Source organism: Halichoerus grypus, chromosome 9 (assembly GCF_964656455.1).
Source record: "Halichoerus grypus chromosome 9, mHalGry1.hap1.1, whole genome shotgun sequence".
In the NCBI taxonomy this organism is placed as follows: Eukaryota; Metazoa; Chordata; class Mammalia; order Carnivora; family Phocidae; genus Halichoerus; species Halichoerus grypus.
Window position 1 is genome coordinate 22,933,318 of NC_135720.1, and position 27,740 is coordinate 22,961,057.

At 37.2% G+C, this 27,740-nt stretch overlaps 1 protein-coding gene across 7 annotated transcripts in view; it reads right to left on the reverse strand.

The window, feature by feature from the left end:
- ADGRG6 (adhesion G protein-coupled receptor G6) overlaps positions 1 to 27,740 on the reverse strand; it is a 136,853-nt gene that overhangs the window by 25,918 nt on the left and 83,195 nt on the right. For 6 of the 7 annotated variants that reach the window (XR_013441071.1, XM_036106670.2, XM_036106668.2 and 3 more), the window contains 14 exons: positions 26,926 to 27,011; positions 24,097 to 24,149; positions 23,039 to 23,101; positions 19,772 to 19,914; positions 16,455 to 16,566; positions 15,314 to 15,378; positions 14,416 to 14,626; positions 13,227 to 13,398; positions 11,749 to 11,889; positions 9,033 to 9,152; positions 7,360 to 7,405; positions 5,883 to 5,989; positions 1,645 to 1,772; positions 232 to 500 (listed from right to left, as the gene is read on the reverse strand). Coding sequence is in view for 6 of the 7 variants with exons in the window: in XM_036106670.2 (XP_035962563.2) it covers positions 232 to 500; positions 1,645 to 1,772; positions 5,883 to 5,989; positions 7,360 to 7,405; positions 9,033 to 9,152; positions 11,749 to 11,889; positions 13,227 to 13,398; positions 14,416 to 14,626; positions 15,314 to 15,378; positions 16,455 to 16,566; positions 19,772 to 19,914; positions 23,039 to 23,101; positions 24,097 to 24,149; positions 26,926 to 27,011 (1,716 nt within the window). In the remaining variant the exon portion in view is untranslated. The remainder of the gene's footprint in view (positions 1 to 231; positions 501 to 1,644; positions 1,773 to 5,882; positions 5,990 to 7,359; positions 7,406 to 9,032; positions 9,153 to 11,748; positions 11,890 to 13,226; positions 13,399 to 14,415; positions 14,627 to 15,313; positions 15,379 to 16,454; positions 16,567 to 19,771; positions 19,915 to 23,038; positions 23,102 to 24,096; positions 24,150 to 26,925; positions 27,012 to 27,740) is intronic. The other variant, XM_078054652.1, reaches the window with a different exon arrangement.

Here is a 27,740-nt window from a genome sequence, read left to right on the forward strand (position 1 = left end):
GGCTAGGGTTTTCTCCTTTACTCCTGAATTTAGTAAGGATGGATGAATAGATTTAAAAAATACCATTCCAAGGAAGCCCCTGACTTGGGACGTGTACATCGAATCTGCATCATTCACAATTTTGAAGTTTCTTTCAGCAGCACTAAAATCTTTCAAAATAGGATTTTCCTATGAGAGACGGGCAATTTCCCTGACAGTAAAAACAAAACCAAAACTGTTTAGGAGGCTTACCCCAGCCAATGATGCAGAATTTCAGTATATATCTGCGAATGTAAGTGTTAAATACTTTAACCAGGGCAATGTACATGTGAATTGCTTCTAGCCCCATCCAGGTGAAGGTTGCAAGGAGGAAGAAATGGAGCAGGACAGCAACGGCTGTGCAAAGACCCTCCACGTGAAACGAGGCGATCCAGCCATCCAAGAGGAAGAGGAGGTTCAGGAACAGCAGGGCTGTACTCAAGTTCATCAGGATTTTGGAGGGATAGTCCCTTCGCAATTTCCTGAAAAGGGGAAAAAAGAAAGAAGAGAAGGAATACTGTAAATTAATCTTTTAGGCACAGGCAGTAAATTCATATGGCTCCACTAGGAGGAGGAGATTTGTGTTTAATTAGGAGTATTTAAAGATTTTATGAGTACTTGGCAAATTATAAAGTTTTTTTTTTTAATTTTCTTAAAGATTTTATTTATTTGAGAGAGAGAGAGAGAGAGAGCATGTACAAGCAGGGAGAGGGGCAGTGGGAGAGGGAGCAGGAAGCCTGACGCGGGGCTCGATCCCAGGACCCTGGGATCCTGACCTGAGCCGAAGGCAGACGCTTAACCTACTGAGCCACCCAGGGGCCCCTAAAGTTTTTTTAATATTAATTTGATTTCAAAACCGTTTCCAATTGTTTATGAAATTTCTAATTAGTTTCAATGGATTTTTTTTTTTAATCCAGGAAAAATACTAGTTATAAAAATGAGATTTTTGTTAAAAAAAAAAAATTTCCTTAAATTTTTCTGGGGTTTCTTTTAAATGAGGTAAGGATCCTTTTAAAAAAAAAGAAGTCCTGTTAGGGTGCCTGAGTGGCTCAGTCGGTTGAGATCATGAGATCTCAGTTGCTTCAGATCATGATCTGGGGTCCTGGGATGGAGCCCTGCCTCCAGGGTCCCTGCTCAGCAGGGAGTCTGCTTCTTTCTTTCCCTCTTTCCCTCTGACCCTTCCCCTCTCCCCCCTGCTCATGTTCTGGGGCGAGCTCTCTCTCTCTCTCTCTGAATGAATAAATAATGAATAAATAAATAAATGAAGGACTAAATAAAAAATCTTTATAAAAAAAGGGTTCCTGTTTCAGGACTAATTTTATAAGATCTGTGAAGTAAATGTTCTCATATTTACCATGAAAAAAGCACTTTATACAATTTTTATTTATATTTAATCATCTCTTACAGGTTTAAATGCATTTTATCCATAGACATACAATAATTATAAATTAAGATTCTATAGCGAGAAAATTTATGTTGCATGATATATGTTACGAGAAACCTGAACACTAAAGTTGAACCACTCTACACAATTTGAAAAGTAAGTATTTTTAAAAGCAAAGGCAATTTTCTCATTCACATTTTGGGACAGTTAGCACTAGGTTTTGACAGATAAAAAATACTTACTCAAAAGCAACATATGTAAGGAGAGTTGCTGCTGAAAAGATAGCAGATATCCCACACCCAATATAGGTGATGAAGGTGAGAACTTTGGTGTTTCTTGCATCTATCTGTGAGGCAGTTCCTTGAAGGTCCTACATAAATCACGGGAAGCAGCTGTTAAGAATCTCTCTTTTCACGGGAACGGTGTTTTATTAGAAAGTTCACTGCTAGCACTTACAGTCTTAGCTCAATCTGAGGGGCTAAAAACAACAGTGCGAATCAATATGGAAGCTTCCATTTATTGTACTCTTGCAGATCATTCCATGAAGCAAAAGTGTAGCATTATTGAGAGAGCTGCATGTTGTTTTCCATCATTACCTGATAATCCAAACTCTGCCCACCAGAAGAGCCTGAAGAGCAAAACCGCTCCCCCCACAAGTAACTGGGGAGAAGGTCACTGCCTTGCATAATAAATGATCAGACCCATTGCTAACATTTGCAGGGCTAGGGACAGAAGTACAAATAGAGGCCACCATGGCCAATGTGAGCCCTCAGGCAAGCCTTGGCTTCTTTGTCCAGCAGGGAGGGGCTCAGCCAGTGGATAGCCAGAGCCTGGTGCCTCTGAGCTTAGTGCTGAGGATCTTAACTATGGTCATTTCAAAGCTTGGCATGTATTGGGTTGGGTGGTCTTTATTTTTTTATAAATGAGAAACCATTACGGATTTTTAGATTACAGGGGTTTTGTTTGTTTGTTTTGTTTGTTTTAATCCCTGTTGACTTGAGAGGGCACCATTTAAAGTGTTAGGGGTTGTGGAATGGAAAGAAGTAAACACTTTCTAGCATATTAACATGAAACATTAATTTCATTGCGCAGAGGTAGACTTGTAAAGTCTGGGCCCGGGAGGGAAATCTTTCTTTCCTTCCTTAAATAGGGAATTGGGTTAGGGATAAATCTTGAGTTAAGACCATCCACTCAATCCTGGTTGGAGAAGAAAAGATACCTCCGTTATGCAGATGTTCAAAAATGGAGTCTTCTTGGAGAAAGGCCACATTCTAAAGGGGATATCTGGTTTAAAATTTTAGGTCTTAGATTATGAAAAAGAAAGTTTGCTTTATAAGCTTTTCATTTTATGTGTTAATTCTCTTTAATTTTCACCAACATGTCAATAAAATTTATTACTCACATACAAAGCCTCCAGTAGGTGGTGTTTGCTTGTGAGTATATGTGTGTGAAATGATGAGAGGAGATTCAGTCTGTGGTTTGGCTGAGGCAGTAGGAAACAGGTAACAGCACTTCTGTGGCTCCCAGGAATGCCCAGTGATCGAATTCAGCAGACACAGGGGCTCTGGGTCAGAAGGTACTCAGCCTACCCTTCTCTCCCAGGACTCCCTCCAAACACTGGAATGACCTGGGACTCCCCTGGCACATGAGATGGGGTTCAAGTCAGGGCCAGTGGACTCACAGATAGGTTACCCTGACCAACATTTTGGTTACGCCAGGATTTCATGGAGCAGAGAAATGGTCTTGAAGAATCTCCAGGTGACTTGTCCTTACCTCTTGAAAAACTTGTGGCTCCCATCTAGGTGAGGGGGTGAACTTGCAAGCCACAATTAAAACCACAATTTAAAGTGTAAATTAAATAAAATAATGTTATTTACTATTAATACATTCACACACAACTCTCATGTTGTTTTGTACTTTTAGAGAATGAAGAATATGAAAATATTTATTCCTCTGAACTAGCCAACATGAAAATGTACTAATGTTAAAACTATTAAAATCAGTTTTACTACTAGGAAATGTTAACAGAGGACATTAAATCCTTCACACATTTGTAGATTAGAAGATATAATTATGGGTCTGGGGTACATCTTTTAACTTCCCATATGGTAAATGTATCACAGGGCAATGTAGACTCTGGGAATATCTTATATAAGTGGATAAAGAGTTTGTAAATCAAGAAAGTCTCTTAGCAAAGCCTTGGTGGTCTGGAAAAGCTGAGAGGACATGGGTTCATCGCCAGGAAGGATAAATTCTGGAAAGTTTTTCTCCTAGCAGTTTATAAACTTGTAAGAGCAGTCAAGGTGAAAGGATAGTACTAAAAAAATGCATATATTCACATATATGTAAAACCAATTATTTAATCAAATGGCAACAGAAAAATACAAAAATACAAATTCATAATAAAATTCAAACAATATGTGAAGAAACTAACCAAAGTAACAGAAAGCCAAACTTTGGTTACATATAAATCACTGCTGTATACTGAATTGTATTACTCTTACCTATTTATCTAACCTTAGACCTACAACATACATAATCAGGCTCAAACACACATGTGCACACACACATACATGTGTGCACATGCACACGCACACAATTCAAATAACTAAATGAATTAAGCTAAAGCTTATATAATACCTGAATGAATAATGATGCAAAGTAAGTGTTTTCTAAAAGAATGTCTACTGTCACCTTTGCAGAAAGGAGAACATGGAAGTTAAAACTGAGTGTGTTTTGGGGCGCTTGGGTGGTTCAGTTGGTGAAGCGTCTGACTCTTGATTTATGCTCAGGTCATGATCTCAGGGTCTTGAGATAGAGCCCTGCATCGGGCTCTGCGATCAGTGTGGAGTCTGCTTGAGATTCTCTCTCTCTCCCCCTCTCCTTCCCCAGCTCACGCTATCTGTATCTCTCTCTAAAATAAATAAATAAAATCTTAAAAAAAAAACAAAAAACTGAGAGTGTGTTTGTTTGTTTTACTTAGGGAAAACATGCTATAGTTTAATTGTTCATTTTCATGCTCTGGCAGTAAAGAAAAATATTTATATTTTGGGAAAATTAAAAAGTTATTTGCTATGATTGCTGCCATTTTCAATGACTTGTTTTATCCCTCAGAGGATTTATGCAGTAGGCTGTCAAGAAAATCACTTGCAAGATGGCCATATGACAATGGCCATTTACATCGGCCAAGAGGGTTCATGAGCCTAAATGCCACATCCTACAGCCCCTACTGCTCCCATCCAGTTCCATGGGAAGTGGGGGTAAGATCTAAGGGAGGGGATAAACATAACCATGATGTCTGTGATTCAAATTCAAAAAGCTTTACTGTCTGAGCATACATGACTGCCATCATCATTTTAAAAAGCAAATGTGGTTTGATCCTTGGGAACTATACCAAATACCAGAACCAACAGTTCTGTTACAATCTGGAGGATGCAATGCGCACCAGAAAAGTATCTGCAAAAACACATGTGTATGAGATATAAGATAGAGGTATAAGTCTATGGATGAATTCAAAGGAGTTGTTAACATGGAGGGTGGCTCTGAGAAATTTGGTGGGATGAAAAAAAAAACAAACATGTAGTTGTGATCTAATTTTTGTTTAAAACTGTCAGACAAGCTGGCTAATGAGATAAAAACAGGGCCTTGGGAAAGATGGAAGGAAGGAAGGAAAGAATAAGATGAAGACCTAGTGGTAAGAGACATGTCACACCTCTCTCTTCTCTTGCAGGCCTGAAGACTCCATGCTGTCCTAGTCCCTAGTCTGTCCTAACAGGCTGTGGTCTCGGCGGGGGGGGGGCGAGATGCAGATGCATCATTTTGGGTGACAGCTGGATCACCTACCATAGTACCTGCTATAAAGTCACATTCAATCCAATGATTGATAATGCAAAAACAATATTTTATCAAAATTTTCACAGTTCCCTTCTATGTTAGTAAAACCCAACATTATCTTCCTCTTTAACTTTTCTCTCTCTTTCCCTCCTTTCCTCTCTCTTTCTCTCTCTCTCTCTTTTTTTTTAAGATTTTATTTATTTATTTGACAGAGAGAGGCACAGCGAGAGAGGGAACACAAGCACGGGGAGTGGGAGAGGGAGAACCAGCTTCCCACTGAGCAGAGAGCCCAATGCGGGGCTCGATCCCAGGACCCTGGGATCATGACCTGAGCCGAAGGCAGACGCTTAACAACTGAGCCACCCAGGCACCCCTCCTTTCCTCTCTCTTAATTCAAGAGTCTCATGGTGATTTTATCATCGCTGTTAATGCTACAGAAAAAAAACTAAAGTAGGGTTCTTTTTTATAATTATTGTTACATATTTTAAATATGCGATCTCTGCTAATTAGCAAGATTCAAGGTACAGATGCCAATTATCAGGAAATAATTCCCAAAATACATAATCTAAAAAGGCTGACTTACAAAAAGAAGTATGCCTTCCCAAATTATATCATTTCAAAATGAGTTTAGAAATTTCTCCCCTACCATCAGAACTCCAAAGTGTGTGAGGTGGTTACATAAGCAGACCGTCTCGCTCTCATCTGAATCTTTGTGTGCCACACATCCTGACGTGTTCCAAAATCCAGAACCTTCTGTAAGAGGAAGTCCACAAACATTGTGAAAATAACAGCAGGCCAGTTCCTTTTCTATAATGGATGATATCTTCTTTAGGAAAATATGCCTCAGTCTTTTCTGCCTTGCAGTTTATCAGTCAAACAGATACTATTTATTCTTAAAGCTGCCAATACTTAGAATAATTGAGATTCCCGGAATCACAGAATGTTAGTGCTGGATTGGCAGTGAGAGATTATCTAGTCAGTGGTTTTCAACTGTGTTCTACTGAAGATCCTGCAAGAGTTTGATTCTAGTTTAACTTTTAATGTATTACAAAATAAACTTCCATGAAAAGAGTATCCCCCTTTCAAATAATGAAGTCTCTGAAGATCAACACATTTTTTCCCCTTGTTTTAGCCTCTACTTTTGTAAAGACATCAGAACTAACAGAGGTCAGTGTTCTTCTAACATGCTATTATGTACACAGCAATCATGCACAGTGGTAACTTATTATAAATGCCTTTAATGCATCTTATCTGACTTTTATGGTAGGATGTGGAATATGAGCAACTCATATATTGAGTTGCAAGGTGATTTCATTTTTAATTATGTATCCAGTAAATCCACTTTCTCAAAACTGTGCAACTAGAAACCAAACAACAACAAGACTTTCCAGTTGTGATAAGGCGTATCAAAAACAGAGGTTGGGACACCTTCAGACTCCATTTCTACCAAGAAGCAGCCTGTACTGGTGCTGGTTTAGAGTTAGGATAATCCCACTGGGGATCCCCAAGGGAAGGTGACCTTTAGGGGGCAGAGGTGGGAGTTTTCATAGCTTGTCCTTCCCATCAAAAAGATCCCCACAACTTATACCTAGACTTCTCCCTTAATTTTGCCTTTTTCTCTTAATTGTCAAATGTCATTTTGGAGGCAGTTCATTTCTTTCAAGCAATATATATGTATTATAACCATTTCTCACTTATAGTCCTTTAGTATGCTTTCCTCATAATCTGAGGTCTGGTAGCTAGATTCTAAGTTGTGTGCCTCATGCATATTAATAATCTCCTCAGAGGTGTCCTAAAAAGAATGAGATCAGCATATATCGATATTCATCTAAAAGTGGCAATCAAAATGCACACTGTGTTTTATAAATAACTGAAATCAAAGAGGTTGTTTGGTAAAAAAAAAAAAAAAAAAAAAAAAAGTCAAGTTTACTTACTTCTTGCAATGAGTAAAAAGTTGCAGAAATTCGGTTCACTTCCCCAGCTACCTAAACTAACTTTACAGTTCAGTTGTCATCACACTTACACTGACTCACTCCGGCTAGGGCGGAATGAAAGGAAACGGGGGTGTTTAACAATGTTTAAAATTCAGTTGTTCTTAAGACAGCCAATATTTTAAAACTTACCGTTTTTGTTCAGATCCCAGAAGGCACAGATGGGATGAGGCACTGCCTATATTAACATAAGAATAAACATGCGAAATTGTGTTTAAAATAAGTGAAAAATCTTATGATCTGAATTTGGGAAAAGAGTCAAAACGCTAAGGTTTTCATGAAGAAAGAGACCAGTATTAGTCATGCCAATACGACCTAGGAATGGCAGGCCATCCAGAAGCATCTCCTCTCACGGAGACTTCAAGTGGAAATCAACCATAAGCTCCTAAGGAATCGTGCTTCCCATTTATCTAAAGGTTACTATATATGTCCCACCATAAAATGCTATCCTTAGCATTTATCAAAGCTCTTTACATTGTAACTTCACTTCATTTTCAAAATTCTCCTTTACATCTATGTGCCCGGAATTCAAAGTAGGGATTGAAACAGATATTTTGAACATCCATGTTCACGAGCAACGCTACTCCCAAGAGCCAAAAGGTGGAAGCAATCAAAGTACTCACTGATGGATGAATGGATAAAAAAATGTGGGAGATACACATACATATATATAAGGAATGTTATCCAGGCTTAAAAAGGAAGGAAATTCTGGTACATGCTATAACATGGATGAACCTTGAAAAAGATTATGTTAGATGAAATAAGCAAGTCACAAAGGACAAATACTATAGGATTCCAATTACATGAGGTGCCTAGAATGGTTAAGTTCACTGAGAGGGAGAGTAAAATGGTGTTTGCAGGGGCCCAGGGGAGGGAAAATGGGGAGCTACTATGTAATGGTCCATGGTTTTTGTTGGGAAACATGAAGCAGTTCTGGGGATGAATGGTTCGATGGGCGCAGAACAACGGGAATGCACTAAAACGTCACAGAACGGTACACTTAAAAATGGTGAAAATAGTAAATATTATGTAATGTACATTTTACCACAATAAAAAATTCTTCATGGATGAAGGAGCTGAAACAAAGGAAGCCAAAGGGTAGAACAAGGACGTCTCAGAGGGCTGGGTGACAAAGCCAGGCTAGTTCTTAGATGACCTAACTTCCAAGCCTCAGTCCTTATCAGCCAGCTTCCTTCCTGCCTGCCTTCCTGTCTGCCTCATACACGGGAGAATCATGAGTGGGGCCCTCTGGAAAAGAGGGGAGACCCTGTGCCTGGCCTTACCTGGGGCCAAAGGAACCCCCATATAATTTTATCAAATAAACAGATGATAGCAAGGGTAATGAGGCAACAAAAAAGCAACATTTGCCAAGATTCTAGATAACTGCTAACCTCTCAAAAAATGAGTCAACCCTGCCCTGTTTCCCTTCTGCTTTCCCAGTAGCAGTAATTTCTGACTTAAAAAAAAACAAACCCAAGCCTTTTAATGGCAGGATTGTGCAACGGCATCTGCATCTAATTTCTCAAAGTAATGCGTCGTTCCTTAAAAGGAAAAGAGGGGTCCTTTTCTTCACTCTCATTCTTCTGATGACTGAATCCTAGAGGGGAACAATTCCCCCACTTGCCAACATTTACCGTGACATTACAGCACCACCTGCTTAACTGTTCTCCCCTTTTTGGAAAATTGCCCCCATCAAAAAGTACCAGTAGAATAAAGTTCTTACCATGTAGGGAAAAAAAAAAAGGCCCCACACTTCTCTGAAATAGTCTGCCTCTGTTCCATTGTCCTTTGTAGCATTTTCTTACCTGGTTTCTCATATGTTTGATTTTAATTCGAACAGGGTCCTTCAGACCCTGGATAGTAATGTTTCCAATACTGCATGCCATCACATAACTCACTAAGGTGCCTTTCTTGGTTTCTACATCCTTTTAAAGAAAAAAAAAATGGATTATTAGTCAGGAGTACACTTGTATTTGATTTTGGTGCTCCCAAACACGCAAACTGTCAGCACTTTTTACATTTAAGATTTTCAATTATAGAACATCCTGTTTATAAGATCAAATTGCTGGCTTTCCTGAAAGAGCTTTGCTATTTCCCTTATTATAATAAATACATTGAGGGAACATTATGAGCTGACCCTGTAAGGCAGTGTTCATAAAACCTGACTCTCGATTGCCGTGACTGATGTCAGCCAGTTATCGTCTGAAACAATGCGAACCCAGAAATAATGGACTCATAAAAAGCCACGAAACAATTAGATCACTTCCCTGCCCTAGAAAACAGATGAAGTTGTTTGCTGTTAGAGAAGTATAAAAGAAAGACGGTGTGAAAAATTAAAAAACAACAACAATTCATCTTTCACATCCCTGCCAACAGCCTGATGTGTTTAGTAACTTATAATTCTACTAGATGAGGGTCCCATCCAAAACTTTTTTTTTTTTTTTAAAGATTTATTTATTTGAGAGAAAGAGAGAGCGACCGCGGGTGTGGGGGAAGAGGGAGAGGGAGAGAATCTTATGCAGACTCCATGCTGAGCGTGGATCAAGGAGGAGGGGCTCAGTCTCATGACTCAGAGATCATGACCCTGAGATCGTGAACTGAGCCAAAACCGAGAGTCAGACACTTAACTGACTGCACCACCCAGGCGCCCCCCACCCAGAACTTCTACCTTCTCTGATTGTATACCTGCTACCCTCGGTAGCTTCCCCTTCAGAGATAAGGTTGTCAGGATAGCAAACCAGTGAATCCATGCTGCAGAATGAGGCCAACAGTGTGTCTCTCAGCAAGACCATCTCTTACTCCTTCTTCCCTTGTGTTTTTCTTGTCAAACCTCCTGTATTTATCTATTGCAGCTTATAAATCAGTTGTTTGGGAATAATTACAGGATTTCTTAAATGCCAAATAAATCTCAGCATTCAGAATATAGTTTATTACTTATGTGTGATCGTGCTCAATAAAGTTGGTAATGGCTTGTGGATATCCTGTCTTTTCTTTAAAAAAAAAATACTCATACCTTGTTCACTATGTTAGGGCAGTACCAGAGAACCCTTAAAATCTTTTGACTCTGCTATAAATTTACTTTAAAAAACAAACATATGTTTCCTAATAATACATTGATTGGGAGATGCCAAGAGAGAAGGGAAAGGTAGCGTGCAGAAAACAGACTCAAGGGGCGCCTGGGTGGCTCAGTCGTTAAGCGTCTGCCTTCAGCTCAGGTCATGATCCCAGGGTCCTGGAATCGAGCCCCACACTGGGCTCCCTGCTCAGCGGGAAGCCTGCTTCTCCCTCTGCCCCTCCCCCTGCTTGTGTTCCCTCTATCGTTGTGTCTCTCTCTGTCAAATAAATAAATAAAATCTTAAAAAAATATAAAAAAAAAAAGACTCAAAATGAAACAATGACAGATTCTAACAGTTCTAACCTTTCTCCCAAACCCCCTCCCTCTGGGCTCAACCTCTCCTCTGAACAGAGCCTCCTCCACCACCCATCACATTTTTGTGACACATACTGCATTTTTTGTTTTGTTTTTAAAGGTGGTGTTGTAAGCCTCAAATAATTTTAATAAATGTAGTTTTATCTGTTCATAGCTATTAAATCCTTCAGAATAATTTGTAATCACATTCTTAATTTACTCAAAATTTTTATATAGCTTGTTTCTAAAACATTTGCTGAAAAAATTTTAAAATTTTAGACTTATTGTAAATGATTTCATGGTATTTCTTTTTCTTATCTGTAATTTATATTGCCACGCCTCTGTACATGACAGTTGGAGGCAATTCTATTGGCCTTGAGACTTGGCTGTCTTCTCTTACACAGATGGTGTTGTTTGGTATATGCTGGGATCTTTAATTTAATAGATAACTGTTATTTTTTAAAAAGGGCTCAGTGAAACTAGTCTGGATCGGGTTGCACTTTCAAAGGAAACCAGAGGTCACCTGTGTTTGCTGGCAGTGGACTTTCTAGTATCTAGAAATGATGCCAATAAAAATGATAATATGTGCTCAGCACAATGCCACCCCCCTCTGGGGATGTGTGAAGGCCAAAGGTCATTTGAAATATTAATGGGAAAACTGATTAAAGCCAAGAATGCTGCTCATTATGTGAACAGTGCTTCCTGCTGAATTTAAAAAAAAAAAAAAAACAGAAACAAAAACAAAACCTTTCCTTTGGCACACAATTTCTTTGACTCTGAAGGTCTAAATTGCTGGAGAGCATAAAATATTTAACAAAAGGAATAATAAATAGTCCCTTCTCCACAAATTCCATTCCTAATTGTACCATGCAAGTCTTAATCTAATATTTGATTTATTTAAAAAACCTAAATGAACATATCCTGTAATAAGCATACAATTACCTGAAATAAAATGCTTAACTAATTATGTTAAAATTTTTCATTTTTGAAGATACAGTAGGTTAATTTCTCTATGCCTCTTGATATATTTTCAAGGAATCCAAACTTTGGTTTTTTCCTTCTGAGCAAAGAAACTCAATTTGCAATTGAAAAATAATTTAATGAACCCATACCTGGAAAAGTCCAGTTTTATTGAAGAAAGTAAACTGTGCTCTTTTAACTAATACAGAATCTTCTTGACTTAAATCCTCAAGTAAATTTGGAGGCAAAATTACAGAAGCCAATGGATCCATTTGTCCACTCTCAAAATCCATCTGTCACACACAGAGAGATACACGGGTCGAGTAATGACAAATTACCATGATAACTACTCCACATCTGAACGAGGCAGGCAAGGGCTACTTGGTTAGGGCTGGGGTTTCCCTTTACCTCCACTGGAGTCACTGCCGCCCTGAATGAACCCTTACCGACAAAAGCCTGGATCTCATCTGGGTTTTGCAAATGTGGAAAAACAGAAGACGCACTGATTTTAAGGCAAACTGAGAAATCAACAAATCGGTTAACCTCTTCAAGAGTGAGATTTACACTTAATAGACTTTGAGCTTTTCTCAAAACACCTAGTGAAGGAAAAAAACAAGATTGGAGTTGATCTGTCTGATTGCTGAGACTGAGTATCTCTGCACAGAGGAAGCAGCAGCAGTTTTCTGAATACTCTTGGATATCGTCTTTCCCTGAACCCACAGATCAGGCTCAAACATGTCTTCCCATAAATGGATTCGGAATGAGACTGAGGCTGACCAAGTTTTCACTCTTAAATGTGAAACAGAAATATCCAAAAGAGCCACTACTCTCAAGCAGAAAAATGTCCTTCCTTTTATCCAGATTCTTAAATATTCCATCTTGGTTTAGCTCCAGAGTGGAGAATCAGCACGTACCACTGTGTGCTCTCCCGTGTCAAGGACGATGTTACCTCATTTCATTTGCCCACATGGCTAACACTAACATACAGTAGGAACTTGAGAAGTATCTGCTGGAAGGTTGCTTCCACAGGGCAGAGAGGCTCTCCATTAACCTGTCCAGCCTCATCACTGCCTACCCTCCTCCCAGGCTTCACGCCACTGGTCCTCAGCAGAGTGCCATTCAAAGACCAGCACAATCAGCAATGCCTGGGAACCTGTTCCAAGTGCGAACTTTGGAGATCCACCCAGGACCTACTAACTTAGAATCTCTGGGGATGGGAGCCCGCCATCTGTTCCGACAAGCCCTCCAGGTGGTACAATGCAGTTTGACAACCACTGGTGTGGTTGAATACATGACACTTCTTCCCACTTGGGCCCTGAATAAAGCCCTTTCTTCTTACTGAATGGATCCGCCCCACCACTCCCAAAGGGGTTTCCCACTGATGGTTGAACACTCAGTTCCACTATCACCTCTTGTAGAAGGTAAGCTGACCACCCCGTCACATGGGTTCTAAAAAGGACACCTCCTCTCGGTGTCCACATACCTGTGGCTACTGCTATTATTAACCTCAGCCAGTGTCCTGACCTACCTGCCTGCCACCCCGCCGACCAAGATCTTCAAGCAGAAACTGGCAAGTGATCAGATAGTTTTCCTTTGTCTAATTAATTAAAACTAAACACTGGCTCATTACCTGGAAATAGGATTCATTATTGCTTGGAAGACCGATGCTAAAATTTGAAATTTCATTTGTCCCTGGGGACAGGGATGAGACTCCAAGAGCCAAATTCCGAGTTGTAATATTCACATGTGATGTGCTACTTAGGTCTATCTTGAAGGCCAATTCGTCAATTGTCTTTAAAGCTCTAAAGAAATGATAATACCACTGTTAAGTAACACGTTTTATGTACTTGTACACATGCGATTTGCAGCAGGACAAAATACAAAACCAGTAAATTTGTCTTTAAATTTTCTGATCTTAACATGAATACCAACAAAACTACCCCAAACCACAATAACATCAGTTTAAACACAGAATCATAGTGATGAATGCATCCTCAAGAGAAATGCTATGCTTTAAGGAATACCAACAATTAAATCACCCTAAACAAATACTGTTTTTCACCTCTTAGCCTTTCTTTCCTCATATAAAAAATACCTTTTCTATTTTATAACTGAGTGAGAATCAAAGGAAAATAATGAGGTAAAAGCATTTTTTTGGACTCTAAGACACTATAAAAAGTTTGTAATTATTATGTAGATAAGGTAAGTAAAAAATACATTTTAACAAATATAAAATTTTCATTGAAGAAATTTGGTTGAAAGGAAGGAAACAAGAACTATTAACACATTAAATGAAATAACTGGATGCACACTAATTGTGTAAAAACAGGTACATTTTATATGCCCTGGGCATTTCCATTCCTGAAGTACAACGACCACACACCTATGGCATTTCCATGTCACAGTCCGTAGGACAGAATTTACAGTGACCAAGTTATGCCTAAAAGATGTGAGCTGAATGTTTGCTAAGTGTCTCTTTTGCAATCAAAGTGTCCTATGCTAATATATATAATAGCTTATCTTTGAATTAATTCCAGTTAACGTTTTTTCAGATGAGAAATGACATACTGATTATGTTTTTCTGGGGTTATTTATATATCTTGCCAGATGGACAATCCTAATCATTTTGTAAATTATATTTTTCAAGAAAGAAAATAGAGAACTTTGAAGTTCACTTTGTGAATGATCTTTGGAACTATCCATGGATCTTCTGGAGATTTAAATGATGAAAGCTGGCCACCAACCACTCAGATAACTGAGAAATTACATAACATGTATCCAATAAATTTTACTCTCCAGAAGAAAAAAAAAATACTTACTCAGAAGAAGACTCAAGCAAGTCACTGTCCGGACTGGTTAAGATATTGGAAAATATATTCATTAAAGTTGAACCAAGTGTTATATCAATGTTTTCTTCTTTATTCACAATCCTTTTGACCTGTTCTACAATGCTAGTAATATTGGCTGAGCTTAAGGTCTGCCCATCACTAGTTAAATTTAAAATCTGGTTGGCCACTTCATTTGCTTCTCCTAAAAAAAGACAGAAAAAACAAAACACAAAATTTTGAACATTTCAGGAATCCAAAACATACTAGGATATTTCCACTTCAGAGTCCCAACTTTGGAGGGACCAATATTCATATATAGTTCTAAGAGAAATGTACCCAGAATCACAAAAAATAAGTTTATAGCTGCTGCTTAAAAATAATATACAACTAGGGGCTCCTGGGTGGCTCAGTCAGTTAAGTGTCTGCCTTCAGCTCAGGTCATGATCCCAGGGTCCTGGGATCTACCAGCAGCTGGCTCCCTGCTCAGTGGGGAGTCTGCTTCTCCCTCTGCCCTTCCCCCCCCCCAGCTCATGCTCTCTCTCTCTTTCTCAAATCGATAATAAATAAAATCTTTAAGGAAAATAATACACAACTATAAAACACTGACACAAATATCAATTTATTTGTTACATGTTCTCTAAAATTGTTTATCTTTAATCTCTAACAGAATAAGCAGGACAAAAAGTTATCAGGAAAAACACAAAAGTTTTACAAAAAGAATCAGGAAAAACAGAATTTTCTACCTTAAGTGAAACAATCATTTGCTTAAGCTTTTATTATTACAATGGTTATCATATAGCAGAAGAATATATCTGAAGAGGATGAAAACTATGCAGTATGAAGTCATTTCATTTTGCCTGTGAGAACTGAAGGAAAATTGCTCACTTACTTGAACAGTTGGAGAGATCAGGAGGCCCCCAGTAGGCTACAGAGGTGTTGGCAGGGTCACGATAACTGGGGAACAAAACAAGGTATTTAAAATATTTGGCATAAATGACATTTTAATTGACAAAATTGGTTAATAATAAGTTTGAGAATTTGCCTTGATGTCTACGTAAATTTCATTTGAAAATAAAATTGTAATACATTGAAATAAAACTCCCACTGAGAATTCTTATTAGAAAAAAATCAGGTGCCATGCATCCTGGAAACACAATACTAGCAATAGTGTGTGTCCTAAGCTAGGGTATATCCAGTTACTAAGGTTAAAGGCCTATTTGGTAATATGGGTCAAATACCTCTTTAAGAACTTTGATAAAATCTGATTTTGATTTCACATAACTCTGTAAAGCAGATTATAATCCACACTTTATAGGTGAGGAAAAAGAGAAATCAAAGAACATTCCGAAGCCTCACAGCCAGGAAGGGGCAGAGCCTTGTTTCAAACTAGGGTCAGTAACTCTCTAAAGCCCCTTCTTTGCTTCCTACCGTGTGTCAAGCACAGCAGAATGTGCAAAGTTTGGGCAGTTTCCATTTTTGACCCCCCCGCCCCTCACCCCTGTGAGAAAACTCCAACTGGGGGTGAGGAGTATTCAGTGAATCCTCTGCAGTCGACCTGTCTCTGAGGTTTCTGTTAAACACTTAGGAAAACTCTACACCCTGACAGTCTGCATTAGCAGCCTGCCCTAGCCTAGGATCCTGAATTTATTCCCTCTTTTTCTGCCTCTTCTCACTCCAACAATAACCATTCCCAATTGTTTAAAAGTTTTGGAATTTCAGATGCATGTTCCAAAGCTGGAAGTTAGCGCCGTTCATCCACATGCTTTGCTCTAGAGTCACCCTGAGGTTTCCAGACTTCCCCATCTTTCTTTGGAGAAGGCTAAATTAGCATGGCACTTGGAGTAAAAAGGCTTTTCTGGGTAACCTACCTGCCTTTTTACCCTCCATGAAGTGTGATTTAGGTGTTCACAGACTTTCCTGTCCTTCCCAATCACTATACAATGTATGGGGACTATCACGCAGCCAGCCTGTGTAACCCAGGCAGGTAGACAATGTGCAGCTTTACTGGCAAGATTCAATAAAAGCATTACCATGTCCGTGAAGCATAAAAGCCCTGTTTCCCTGGACAGGGAAAGTTGTACACAGAAGGTGGGATGAGTGGCCAGTGATAGCCTTTGGGATCCTCATCAGCAGGACATAAACCTATGTGAAAATAAGAGCCAACACAGAAATGTTAATCTATTCTTTGAAGTAAAAGGTGAAAGATAAGAGCAAAATGATGATGTTGGTACTTAGGTATTTATTTCACGTAATGCTAAAATACTAGTTTTATTTTTAATGTTCAGACTTTGTAAACCTTTAGAAATTAGGAACAATAAACATATAGTACACTTCAGACACAAAAGTTATTCAAATCAAAGTCACACACTTATGGGAGTATAATCATTAAACATACATCATTATTCTAATATAAATCGTTAGCTGGTAACATTAGTAAAATAAAGATGTATTCAAAAAATGAACACCACATACAATGACGATCCTGAAAAATTCAAAATGTAATATGATCTTTTTCCAAAGGGGAAAGCCTACAAAATGATGCATCAATCCTGTTGTCATTGAGTTGTAAGCATATTTTATGGAAACATTTCCAGCTATTCTGAAAGCATCGATTGCCTGGAAGTCTGCTGGGGGGATGGAGAGAGGGGACCCATTAACCAGTGCCACATGCCCCTCACCTGAGCCCTCATCCTCAAATCATTCCACCTGTTGTTGGAAAACTCTCTGGGCAAGAGTCATGACATCAGTAATTCAGATTTTACCATTTTAAAAATATCCAAATAAAAGCAATATATCAACGACAATAAAATCATGTCATTTCAGGACTGAAAAATAGCAAATTAAACCAGACCATTGGGAACTGGTATTGGAGTCACCAACTTAACATTTAAAGAAATTTCTCATCTACATTCTAAGCCTTAACATCACCAGGGTTTGTTCTTTAATATTTTCAATTGGTAGAAACTTTTCCTCATAGGCCCACTTGCAGAAAAACAATAAAGCACAGAATTTATTTTTTTTATTATGTAAGTCACCATACATCATTAGTTTTTGATGTAGTGATCCACAATTCATTGTTTTTGTATAACCTCCAGTGCTCTATGCAGTACGTGCCCTCCTTAATACCCATCACCAGGCTCACCCATCCCCCCACACCCCTCCCCTCTAAAACCCTCAGTTTGTTTCTCGGAGCCTATAGTCTCTCATGGTTTGTCTCCCCCTCTGATTTCCCCCCCTTCATTTTTCCCTTCCTTCTCCTAATGTCCTCCATGCTATTCCTTATGTTCTACAAATAAGTGAAACCATATGATAATTGACTTTCTCTGCTTGACTTATTTCACTTAGCATAATCTCCTCCAGTCCCATCCATGTTGATGCAAAGGTTGGGTATTCATCCTTTCTGATGGCTGAGTAATAGTCCATTGTATATATAGACATCTTTTTTTTTTTTTTAAGATTTTTTTTAAATTTATTTATCTGACAGAGAGAGACACAGCGAAAGAGGGAACAGAAGCAGGGGGAGTGGGAGAGGAAGAAGCAGGCTTTCCGCAGAGCAGGGAGCCTGGTGTGGGGCTCGATTCCAGGACCCTGGGATCATGACCTGAGCTGAAGGCAGATGCTTAAGGACTGAGCCACCCAGGTGCCCCTGGACCACATCTTCTTTATCCATTTGTCTGTTGAAAGGCATCTCGGTTCTTTCCACAGTTTGGCTATTGTGGACATTGCTGCTATGAACATTAGGGTGCATATGGCCCTTCTTTTCACTACATCTGTGTCTTTGGGGTAGATACCCAGTAAAAGCACAGAATTTAAATTAAGTCGTATAAATTATATGTCTAGGTATGCAGAGAGTTTTCTGGGATTCCACAGCCTCTTAGAACAGAGATGAGGACGGCCGGCCCTCACAGAGCTTCCCTGTCATATATAATCCACCATTCATCAAGCTACTCCTCGTGGAGACTCATTAGTGAAAGGTAGCACGTGTACTCTCCCCTGCCTCAAGAAGCCCCATTTGTTAATAAGCAAGCACTTTCCCATAGAGGCTCAGAAACCGTTCATGATGATGACATCAACAATGATGATTTGTATTCCGCCACCTCTATGAGTTCTCTGTAGTTGTGTAAGTGGGCATATTACATATGGGTAGTTCCTTATCCAAGCAGGGATACCTGCTTCTTTATTACACCGGGATTCTGGCCTCAGGGGGAATCCGCCTCTTATGGAGACTGAGAAATACTTGCTTCCCTCACTTTAGCCTCCTGTGTGTGTATAAGGAAAAGAGTCAGTTTCCTCTTCTCTTGATCTCTATTAATATGTTTAATCATAATATAATCATATAACATTAGAATAATAACTTAACTTCTTATTGTCCATATTTGTGATCAATTTTTCTAAAATATTCCCATCAAACCTCATTTATTTTTTTCAAGTATTTAAGTGCTAGGGAATGTGCTGAGTGCTAGGGGAGGTGGAAAGTGAGGGTGTTAAAAAAAAAACTAACAGGTGTTCTCAAGCCAGAGGAGATTCCTGTTTAAAGAAAATATCCGTAAGAACATAAGTGAGTCCAGTCAAATATTACGGTCTTCTAATTTGTATGGTGCTCTAGGTATCCGGAAAGCATGAAGTGGAGGCTCAAAGGCAAGGACTCCTATTTATGCATGATCATGTCATACAATACATCATAGAAAAGACGACTTTGGGCTGTCTTTAAAACAGTGATGTGATAAGCAGGTGGATGGTGGGAGTACAGAAGAGCAGTATGGGCAAGACATGGAAAGGCACGAAGGAGCATGGCGTGTCTGGGGAGGTGCATGGAGTACCACGTGTGTGGTTGGAACTCAGCATGTGAATGGCGTCTAGGTAAGAACTGACTCTCAATCCTGGATAACTCCCAGATTTCTGGCCTATTCCTATAAAGATAGTGCTACCATTCATGAAGACAGAAAACATAAGAGGAGATGTTTTCTAACAACAAATTGCCTCTTCTAAGATTTACCTCTTTAGAGTTCCCATATGTCCACATACACAGTCTTTATTCCTGAAGTTGAAGCCAATTCTGGTCAAGGCGATCCTGGCACTTCGCTCATATTCTTAGTTTTTCCAGAATATGTCCCCCAAATAAAGTGTAAACTCTCCTCTGCCTCTTTCATTCCCTTAGATTCATAGGTATTGATATCTCTGATGTTAACCACGTCACCCATTTGTTACTATGCCACCAATATGATGAATCTCATCATCAGAAAAAAGTTTTAAATAGGCAAACAATGCACAGAGGAAGAATATTGTTGTTGCTGCTTCAATAAAACCTGAAGAATTATATAAAATACATATAAAAAAAGGCACTTACCCAGTTGCTTCACACTCACTGCATATAGCCTCAAGCCTTCATCCAGGGACTCATTATTTTTTAAGAGCTTCTGTTGAATGTCTTTTCCTTCTAAATTGGGATTGTTGGTAGCATTGTAAACTAGAAGGGCCCAAATCACCAACCTAGAAAAACATTTCAGATATAATTGTTGGAATTGCTGACTGGTTGGTTGATTTTTTTTGTATTTTTTTTATTTTGTGGAAAAACAGAACATTTGGATATGGTAGTAAGAGGGATGATCTTGAAGTACTGAGACAAGAGAAATAGGCCAAGGCACTCAGAGACTCTTGTGGCTGCATAAATTATAATGTTAAAAATATCTCAGTATGAATAGATTATATAGGATATCACATGTATAATCCTATCATATCATATCGTTATCACCTCATTTAAGAAATATTTTAAGTAATATTTATAGCATACAGGCAAGAAAGGGTCATACTTGTGGTTATTTCTACATTGTTTCTTTGGAGCCAAAAATAAAATTTTTTAGAAAAATTAAATTCCAACAAATCTGACTAAACTGATCATTTGACTTTAAAATTATTAAGGGTGTTATTGTTTACAAATGTGTTAAACTTTCTCCAGAATTGTGATAATGATTTTCCATCTCCGTGAAGCATTTGCAAGTATGTTGTACGGTGAAAAGTTACAAAATAAATACTTAAAATATCCATGGTGATTGGCCGGCACATTACAGAAGGAGTTTACAGACTGTCTGACCTTGAATGTCCTTAAAAAGAAAATATTTCTATGAGAAGCAGCGATGTATCCTAAAAGCCCCATGAAAACCTTTGGTTCTACATTTTGAAATAATATAATTTTCTGTTCCACTGTAATCATAGCTATAGTCAATAGCAGAAATCAAAACATGCCAAAGTCAAGGCAGTAGCACTATTTTTGAAATAAGTATTGCCAGTAGAGAGGCATGGCATATTGTATTTATAAAATTATGTAGGTATCAATAAAAATGAAATAGAATATTGATATATTTGTGGTGCTAAAAAAAGACTAAATGAAATCTATGTTATTCAAGGTTAGGTGAAATTAAAGAAGAGCTCCATTTTTTCCCCTAAATATCTGTGTTAATTTCAAAGACAAAGTGTGGAACTGTTCTCATAATTCAGTCCGAAAAGCTATTTATCTCAAAAATGATCTACTCCCCAGTGTTCACATATAAGTCATACTTCAGGTTGAGCGAGACATAGATATAAACAGAATGGTGAACTTAATAATTTTTTAAATGGCCTAGGAAAAGTATCCTCTGATTAAATTATTGTTGGAAGATAAGCTTTGCTACTCCAGTTACTGAGAACTTAGCGTTGGGAACATGACCTTTTACTTTTATTGAGAACATAATGAGCACAATGCATTGTGACAATACTGAATACCCAAATTCAGCAATTCAAGAACGGCCATGCATTTTCACAGGTCTTATCTCTGTATTTTCCTCTCTCATCCTGAAAACTGACACTAGTTTATGGTTCCCCCAAGTTCCATCAGTTGTAACCATCAATCACCCTTTATTTGAATAAACCTGTCTGCGGCTTCAGTTTGCTGTCTGTCTAGGCAATAGAGGATGAGAGCATTATCTGAGATTATGGTCTATGTTAAGTGTTACAACCAAATTGAAAGAAAAAGTTTGGAAAAAAATGTGTGTGTAAAACTAGTAGATTGTGGTTTTGAGAAAAACTATGAGGGACTACAAAGACTCATCAATGAGCATAAGAGCAGTAGAGGAGAGGAGAAAAAAGGGGAAAGACTATAAGAATACATTTTAAAACAATTTTAAAATGATTAAAACATTTTTAAATAATAGGCTTTTAAATAAAAAAAAATTTTTTTGAAACAAAGAGTCAAAGATTCATACCAAAGAAAAACTAAACATGTAGACTTTACCATATACATGGCCTTGGTTCCCTCTCCCTATAATTTTCTGTGAAGTTACCTGTTGGTTTGACAGACAGAAAACTGAGATTCCATGAATTTAAATGTTCTTCAAGCACGTTTCTGAGGTACTGACATGAACTAATGATGGCTGACTTTAGTATTACTGGGTGGTAGAAGAATCACAGGAGGTCCACTAAAAAGGGCAATGCTGACTTCCCGAAGAGGATTCGCAATTGGTGATACCCCAAACTAGGGCGGCCTCAATTGTTACACAAAGTGTCCAGCAAAGGGATCCAGATCTCTGATCCGCTGTTCAAAGCTCAACATGATCTAGCAGTACAGGTTAGAGAAAAAATTATTTGGCTAAATAGAAAAGTCCTGTCACCATCAAGAATATAGTATTAAAATAATTATTCTGTTCTTCAGATCATAAAAGAAAAGGAACAAAGAAGATAAAGACAAATTTCCCTCCTCAGATGGAGAAAGCCGGTCTGCTGAATACATACTGAAATGAAAAGTTTCAATTATAACTTAAATACATCTGCTTTTCTAATATTAAACAGAAAAAGGAAAAAAAGTAAGAAGAAACTCTCTGGCCAACTCTCATACGAAATTCTATTTTTATCTTCTCCTAGTAAGAATATATCACCTGAAAAGAAGTACATTCCATCATTATGGTTTAAATCTGTAAAATCAATTCAGTCCATTGAAACTGAGCCAACCTTACATGAACTTTTGCTTTTCAACTATTTTTTTTTTTCCTCTTCTTTGGAAATGTAATAGACTACCTGAACACAGCTAAATTTATTTAGGAGTTTAAGTTGTTTTTAATTACACAGCACTCTGAACAGCTAGCCTTTATATGCCAACTGATTCTGTATGGTGGACAGATCTGTTGAATTACCTGCCTACTTAAATCATGGTCTAGATAGAAATTTTAAAATGGAGACTTCCAAAAATTAGCTATTACCCATATTATTAGATGCTACTGTACATAAGTACCTTACTTAAAGCTGTAACTATCTTTTTGTTTCTTTGACAGTCTTCTCGAAATTTCAATGAAGAGGTAATGGATTATCATAAATAAACTAAAAATACTAAAAATAATAACTCCTATATTTTAAATGTTCTACTTCTGAATTACTTCTCATTGGGTGTACATCTCTATCCATTCTACTATTTGATGGTCTTAACTACAAGGAAAAAAAATTAGTGCACTAGTGCTAAAGAATTAACTTAAAAGTGCTACCTGATTAAAATGTTTCTCTCTTATCTCATTATTTTCATTTTTCTACGGGTCAAAACAGAGAGTTAGAAAAGGATGTTACACTTTCTGTAAGACTTTGTCAGTGTTACCTTTGATCATTCACAATGCTTCTCTTGACTTTAATCTTGTCCTCTCCCGTGCTCTGGTGAAAACTATAAATACAAATATATATATTCATTATCAACCTCATCTGTCACATCATCAACAACAAAATTTGAGGAAGTAAAAGAAAGAGGCAAAATGAACATTCTAAGCCAGTATTTCCCAATATGTGTCCTGAGGTTCCAGTTCTTTTCATATGCCTGAGATCGAATGGCTCCATTGTCAAGTAAGTCTGGCAGCTTGTGCGCCCTTGCTCTGTTTTCAAGATTCTCGATGCAAAAAAAAAAAAAAAAGAAAAAAAGATTCTCGATGCATGTTGGTTATACTAAATAATCTGAGATGTTCAGATGAATAGAAATCTGTTTCAGTTTAAGAATGTACTTCCTGAGCTAATTCAATATGTGATCCCTTTTTCTGTGTTAACTTAACGACGTCTCTTGGGTTCACAGAGTATCTGTTTAGGGTTAGTGACATACACTTTTGAAAACTAATTTAAAACTATGAAAACAAGGTACAGAGGAGGATATGTGGATGATACTATTTGCGAGGCAGTTAAAGTATTTAAATAGGATAGCAAAAGATATTTTTGAAAAGCTAGGTGCACACTGTAAATGTCTTATCTTATAGAAAAACAGTCTCCAAACTGGGGGTGCTATCAATGGTTCAATGGGGTGTGAGATGGAACCAACAGTACTTCTATATATATTTGATTATCTTCTTATAATCTGTGATATATTTATAACATACTGGTTAAGTAAGACACAAATTTATTTAAAATCACAAATATATTTTGGGAATACATAAGTAATTTTTTTTTAAAGATTGGGATCCATGATCAAAAAAAAAATTAAAACCAATTGCTGCATCATTGAAGATTTTTGTGCAAAGAAATGCCATAACATAGAGTTGTTTCAGAAAGACTATGAATATGGTGCATGTGTGTATGTACTGGTATCAAGTGTGTGGGGTATAATCAGAGAGATATAGAGTAGCATTAAATTAGACACGAATTTTTATTTTTCAAATCATTCATTCTGTCATTTACCTGATATTAACCACATAAACAGTGTAGTTCCAATTTTGGAAGGTTGAATTGAGCTGAAAAATACAATGGAAAACGGTGAGTTCTGGTAATACTTTCTAAAAAATATCTGAATCTAGTTTCTTTCCCCCAAAAGATAAGTTGTTATTTTAAGACCCTGGGAAAATCCCAGAGAGCCAGAGGAGTGAAAGAAAGGTAAAGATAACAGTCACTGGATCATTATATGCCAAGAATTTTACAAAGGTTGTTTCTTTGATCTCACAACAACTAATGAGATAGGTATTATCTGCTCCCCCACCCTTACAGATGAAGAAACTGAGCTTCATGGAGAAGTAATAGCTTGCCCAATGTCCCCAATGTCCCCAACTAAGAAGTAGCAGATCCCAGATTGGAACCCAAGTCTGTTTGTCTGGAAACACTATACTTTCCTCTCTAGCCCATATTATAATGGGCCCCACTGTAGTGGTTCTTCGAATTAGCCATAACAATGAGGGTTACACAGGAGGATAAGCACAGTAAATACCATCCATATTCTTCATTCAACAAACACTTGGTACAATAACACATATTCTTCTAGCAAGTATCACCTCATAAGGATATCAGTAAGAAAAATTACAAATTAACAATACAAACCTTTGAAAACACAAACAAAATGAGTTCAACATTATTGGGAACTATGTTAATTATTATGTGGGTTATTTAACAGTCCTATGGGTCTTGGCACCAGACTTTTTAAAGAAGCAATGTATTATGGATTCCTCTCAATATAAATTACAACCTTCCATGATGCATTGTCCAATACAATCACAAATGGGATTTCTTTACTGATATGAAATCTTCCTATTTCTGTATCACCTCCAAAGGGTTTTTTAGGTCTTATTTCATACACACAGTTAGCCTTCCTTGCAAGCATTCCTAAAATTGAATGTAAATTCTACAAAGTGCTGACAAAAAGTATTAAATTATTTTAAAATTATAAACAGCAATAATATGAATCAGGGACACCACTTATGTTTTCTCTAGTATCAAGCATCTGCTTTGGTATTTTGCATCTTAAATGAAAAGTTTCCAGTAAAGTTTAGCTTCAGATGAGAATGAAGCTATGTTGAAAACTATGCATGTAATAAATATAAATGTAAAATTATAGGCTGCCTAAGGCACAGACTCTCTAGTGAATGTTTATTTCCCAGATTAATAATATTAGTAGGGGCTTATTTGAGAATGAAAATAATTTTATCTTTTGAAATCATTCTGACTTAAAACAAAAAGAAGAATTCTTGAAAGTAAATGGGTTGCAAGACATTGGGGAGGGTATGTGCTATGGTGAGCACTGTGAATTCTTAAGACTGATGAATCACAAACCTGTACCCCTGAAACAAATAATGCATTATATGTTAATAAAAAATAAAGTTAAATTAAATTTAAAAAAAGAATAGGCTATTTCTTTAAAGCTGCTCTCCATTTGGAAATGAAACATATCTCCCAGTGTTTGAATTAATTACTGACTTTAATGTATCAGTCCAAAAAGTCAACAGCAGTATTTTTTGTTGACTTCTATTAGAGAATGTCGCTCCTCCCCTCAATTTTATAATAGAGTTGTTATATACATACTATTGTTTCCTGTGGTCAGCTTGTTTTAAAGTGTATTGAAAATAGGACTTGTCTTACTATAGACCCTTCAAAACAAGATTGTATTGTCATATTAAGTTACTCTTCAAAGAGAGAGAGAGAGAGAGTCAGTCACCACTACCGCTCAATATATGATTTAACTTTGTTTTGCTAACAAGGGCATGTTTACTAGATACCTTCTGCATAAGAAAACCCATCTTTCTCAAAATGTATACTAGAATGACTTTATTCAGTGTTTGAACTGTAATAGTATTATATATAAAAAGCAGTACAAAGTCCCACAGTATGCAGCAGACAGAAAATAAAATAGAAAAAAAAAAGAAACCTATGGAAGATGAAATTTTTGTTATGGAGACAAAAAATAAACATAGGTGATATCTGTAAGGACAAAAAAATAAAATGCTGAAGTTTCTCTTTACTGGAAATTACAAAACTTTTCATTAATAGAATACTGATTAAATAAATTAGTATACCCTAAATCTCTATCAACAGAAGACTTGCTAAATTAATGACCAGCCAGCCACATAATGGAATACTATGCACTGTTTTGAAAAAAAAAGAAAAGGAAGGTCTGTGCACACTTTTGATGTAAATCTGGCAATAACAAAAATAAACACAATGTGGAATGGTATGCAAAATATGTTTTTAGTGTAAAAAGGAGGAAAAAGAAGCATCTATAGTCTTATTTTCTTTTATATACACAAAGAAATTCAGGGGCAAAAAAACAAACAAGAAAAATTAACAATGATTTCTAAGCAGATGGGTTGGTCTCCAGGGAGATGAGCTACGGAGATGGGTAGAATATTTTCATGGTATATTTTGTTATGCTTTTTGGTGTATGAATCAAACATTCAAACAATTAAATAAAAAATACATAATCTATTTTTAAAGTTCTGCTGAAATTGTAGGGATATAATAGTAAATAAAGATACCTATGAAAATATATTTCTATTTGTGTGGTACTTTTCTTCTGTAGACAATAATAGTCTATTAGGCTTGTCCCTGATTCAAATGCACCTCCCTTTCTAGGCATCAGCATACACCTCACTTCTATGTCTACTCAGAGTATATTATATATATAAGGAACAGTGTCTATGTTTCCATGTGATCTGTGGATTCAGTTATCCAGACAGTAGAGTCCTCTCCAGATTTCCAGAGGTTAAAGGTTTCAAAACAAAGAAGAAATTGTACAAGTTCACTTACCCATTCTGCTACCTTGCTCTGTACTTTAACCTCCGGGTGACGAAGGATATTCTGAATCACTATGGAAATTCTATAGACAATTCCATCTGTCCATTGGAAATAGGGTTTAGTCCGTTAATTATATTTTACAGTCATATAATTCTCAATTTAAATTTACAATCACACAATTTCACACAATTTAAAAGAAATGCCTTTTTTGGGAGATACAGGTTTCCAGTTACGGAATGAATAAGTCACAATAATAAAAGATACAGTACAGAGAATACAGTCAATGGCATTGTAATAACATTTGTATGACAGACAGTAGCCATACTCATGCTGAGCACAGCAGAACACACAGACTTGTTGAATCACTATGTTGTAAACCATAATATCGTGTGTCAGCTAGACTTCAATTAAAAAAAAAACCTAAAAAAATAAAACACCTTCTATACAGGTACAGAAAATTTGAGATATTTTGACTTTATATTCATTGACCTTTGTAACTTCTTAGAAAGAGTTCTCAGTTTATTCTTATAAATAATTCACTGCTTCTCAATTATCACCTACATATTTCCTTAATTCTATAGATTTTGGATATAGAATTCCAAAATTTTTTCATGACTTCTTCATGTACAGTTTGATCTCTTATAACAAGAAACTATCATTTTTTTTGTACGTTAGAAAGAATGACACAGTATAAGGTATGCAAACTTGAGTGGGATGATGGACAGAAGTTAACCTGAAAAAGAATAGGCATACACATACTTGGTGCCCTCAGCCCCTTATTCTTCCTTTTCTCTTTCCCTTCCCCAATATAGCATTTACTTCTACTG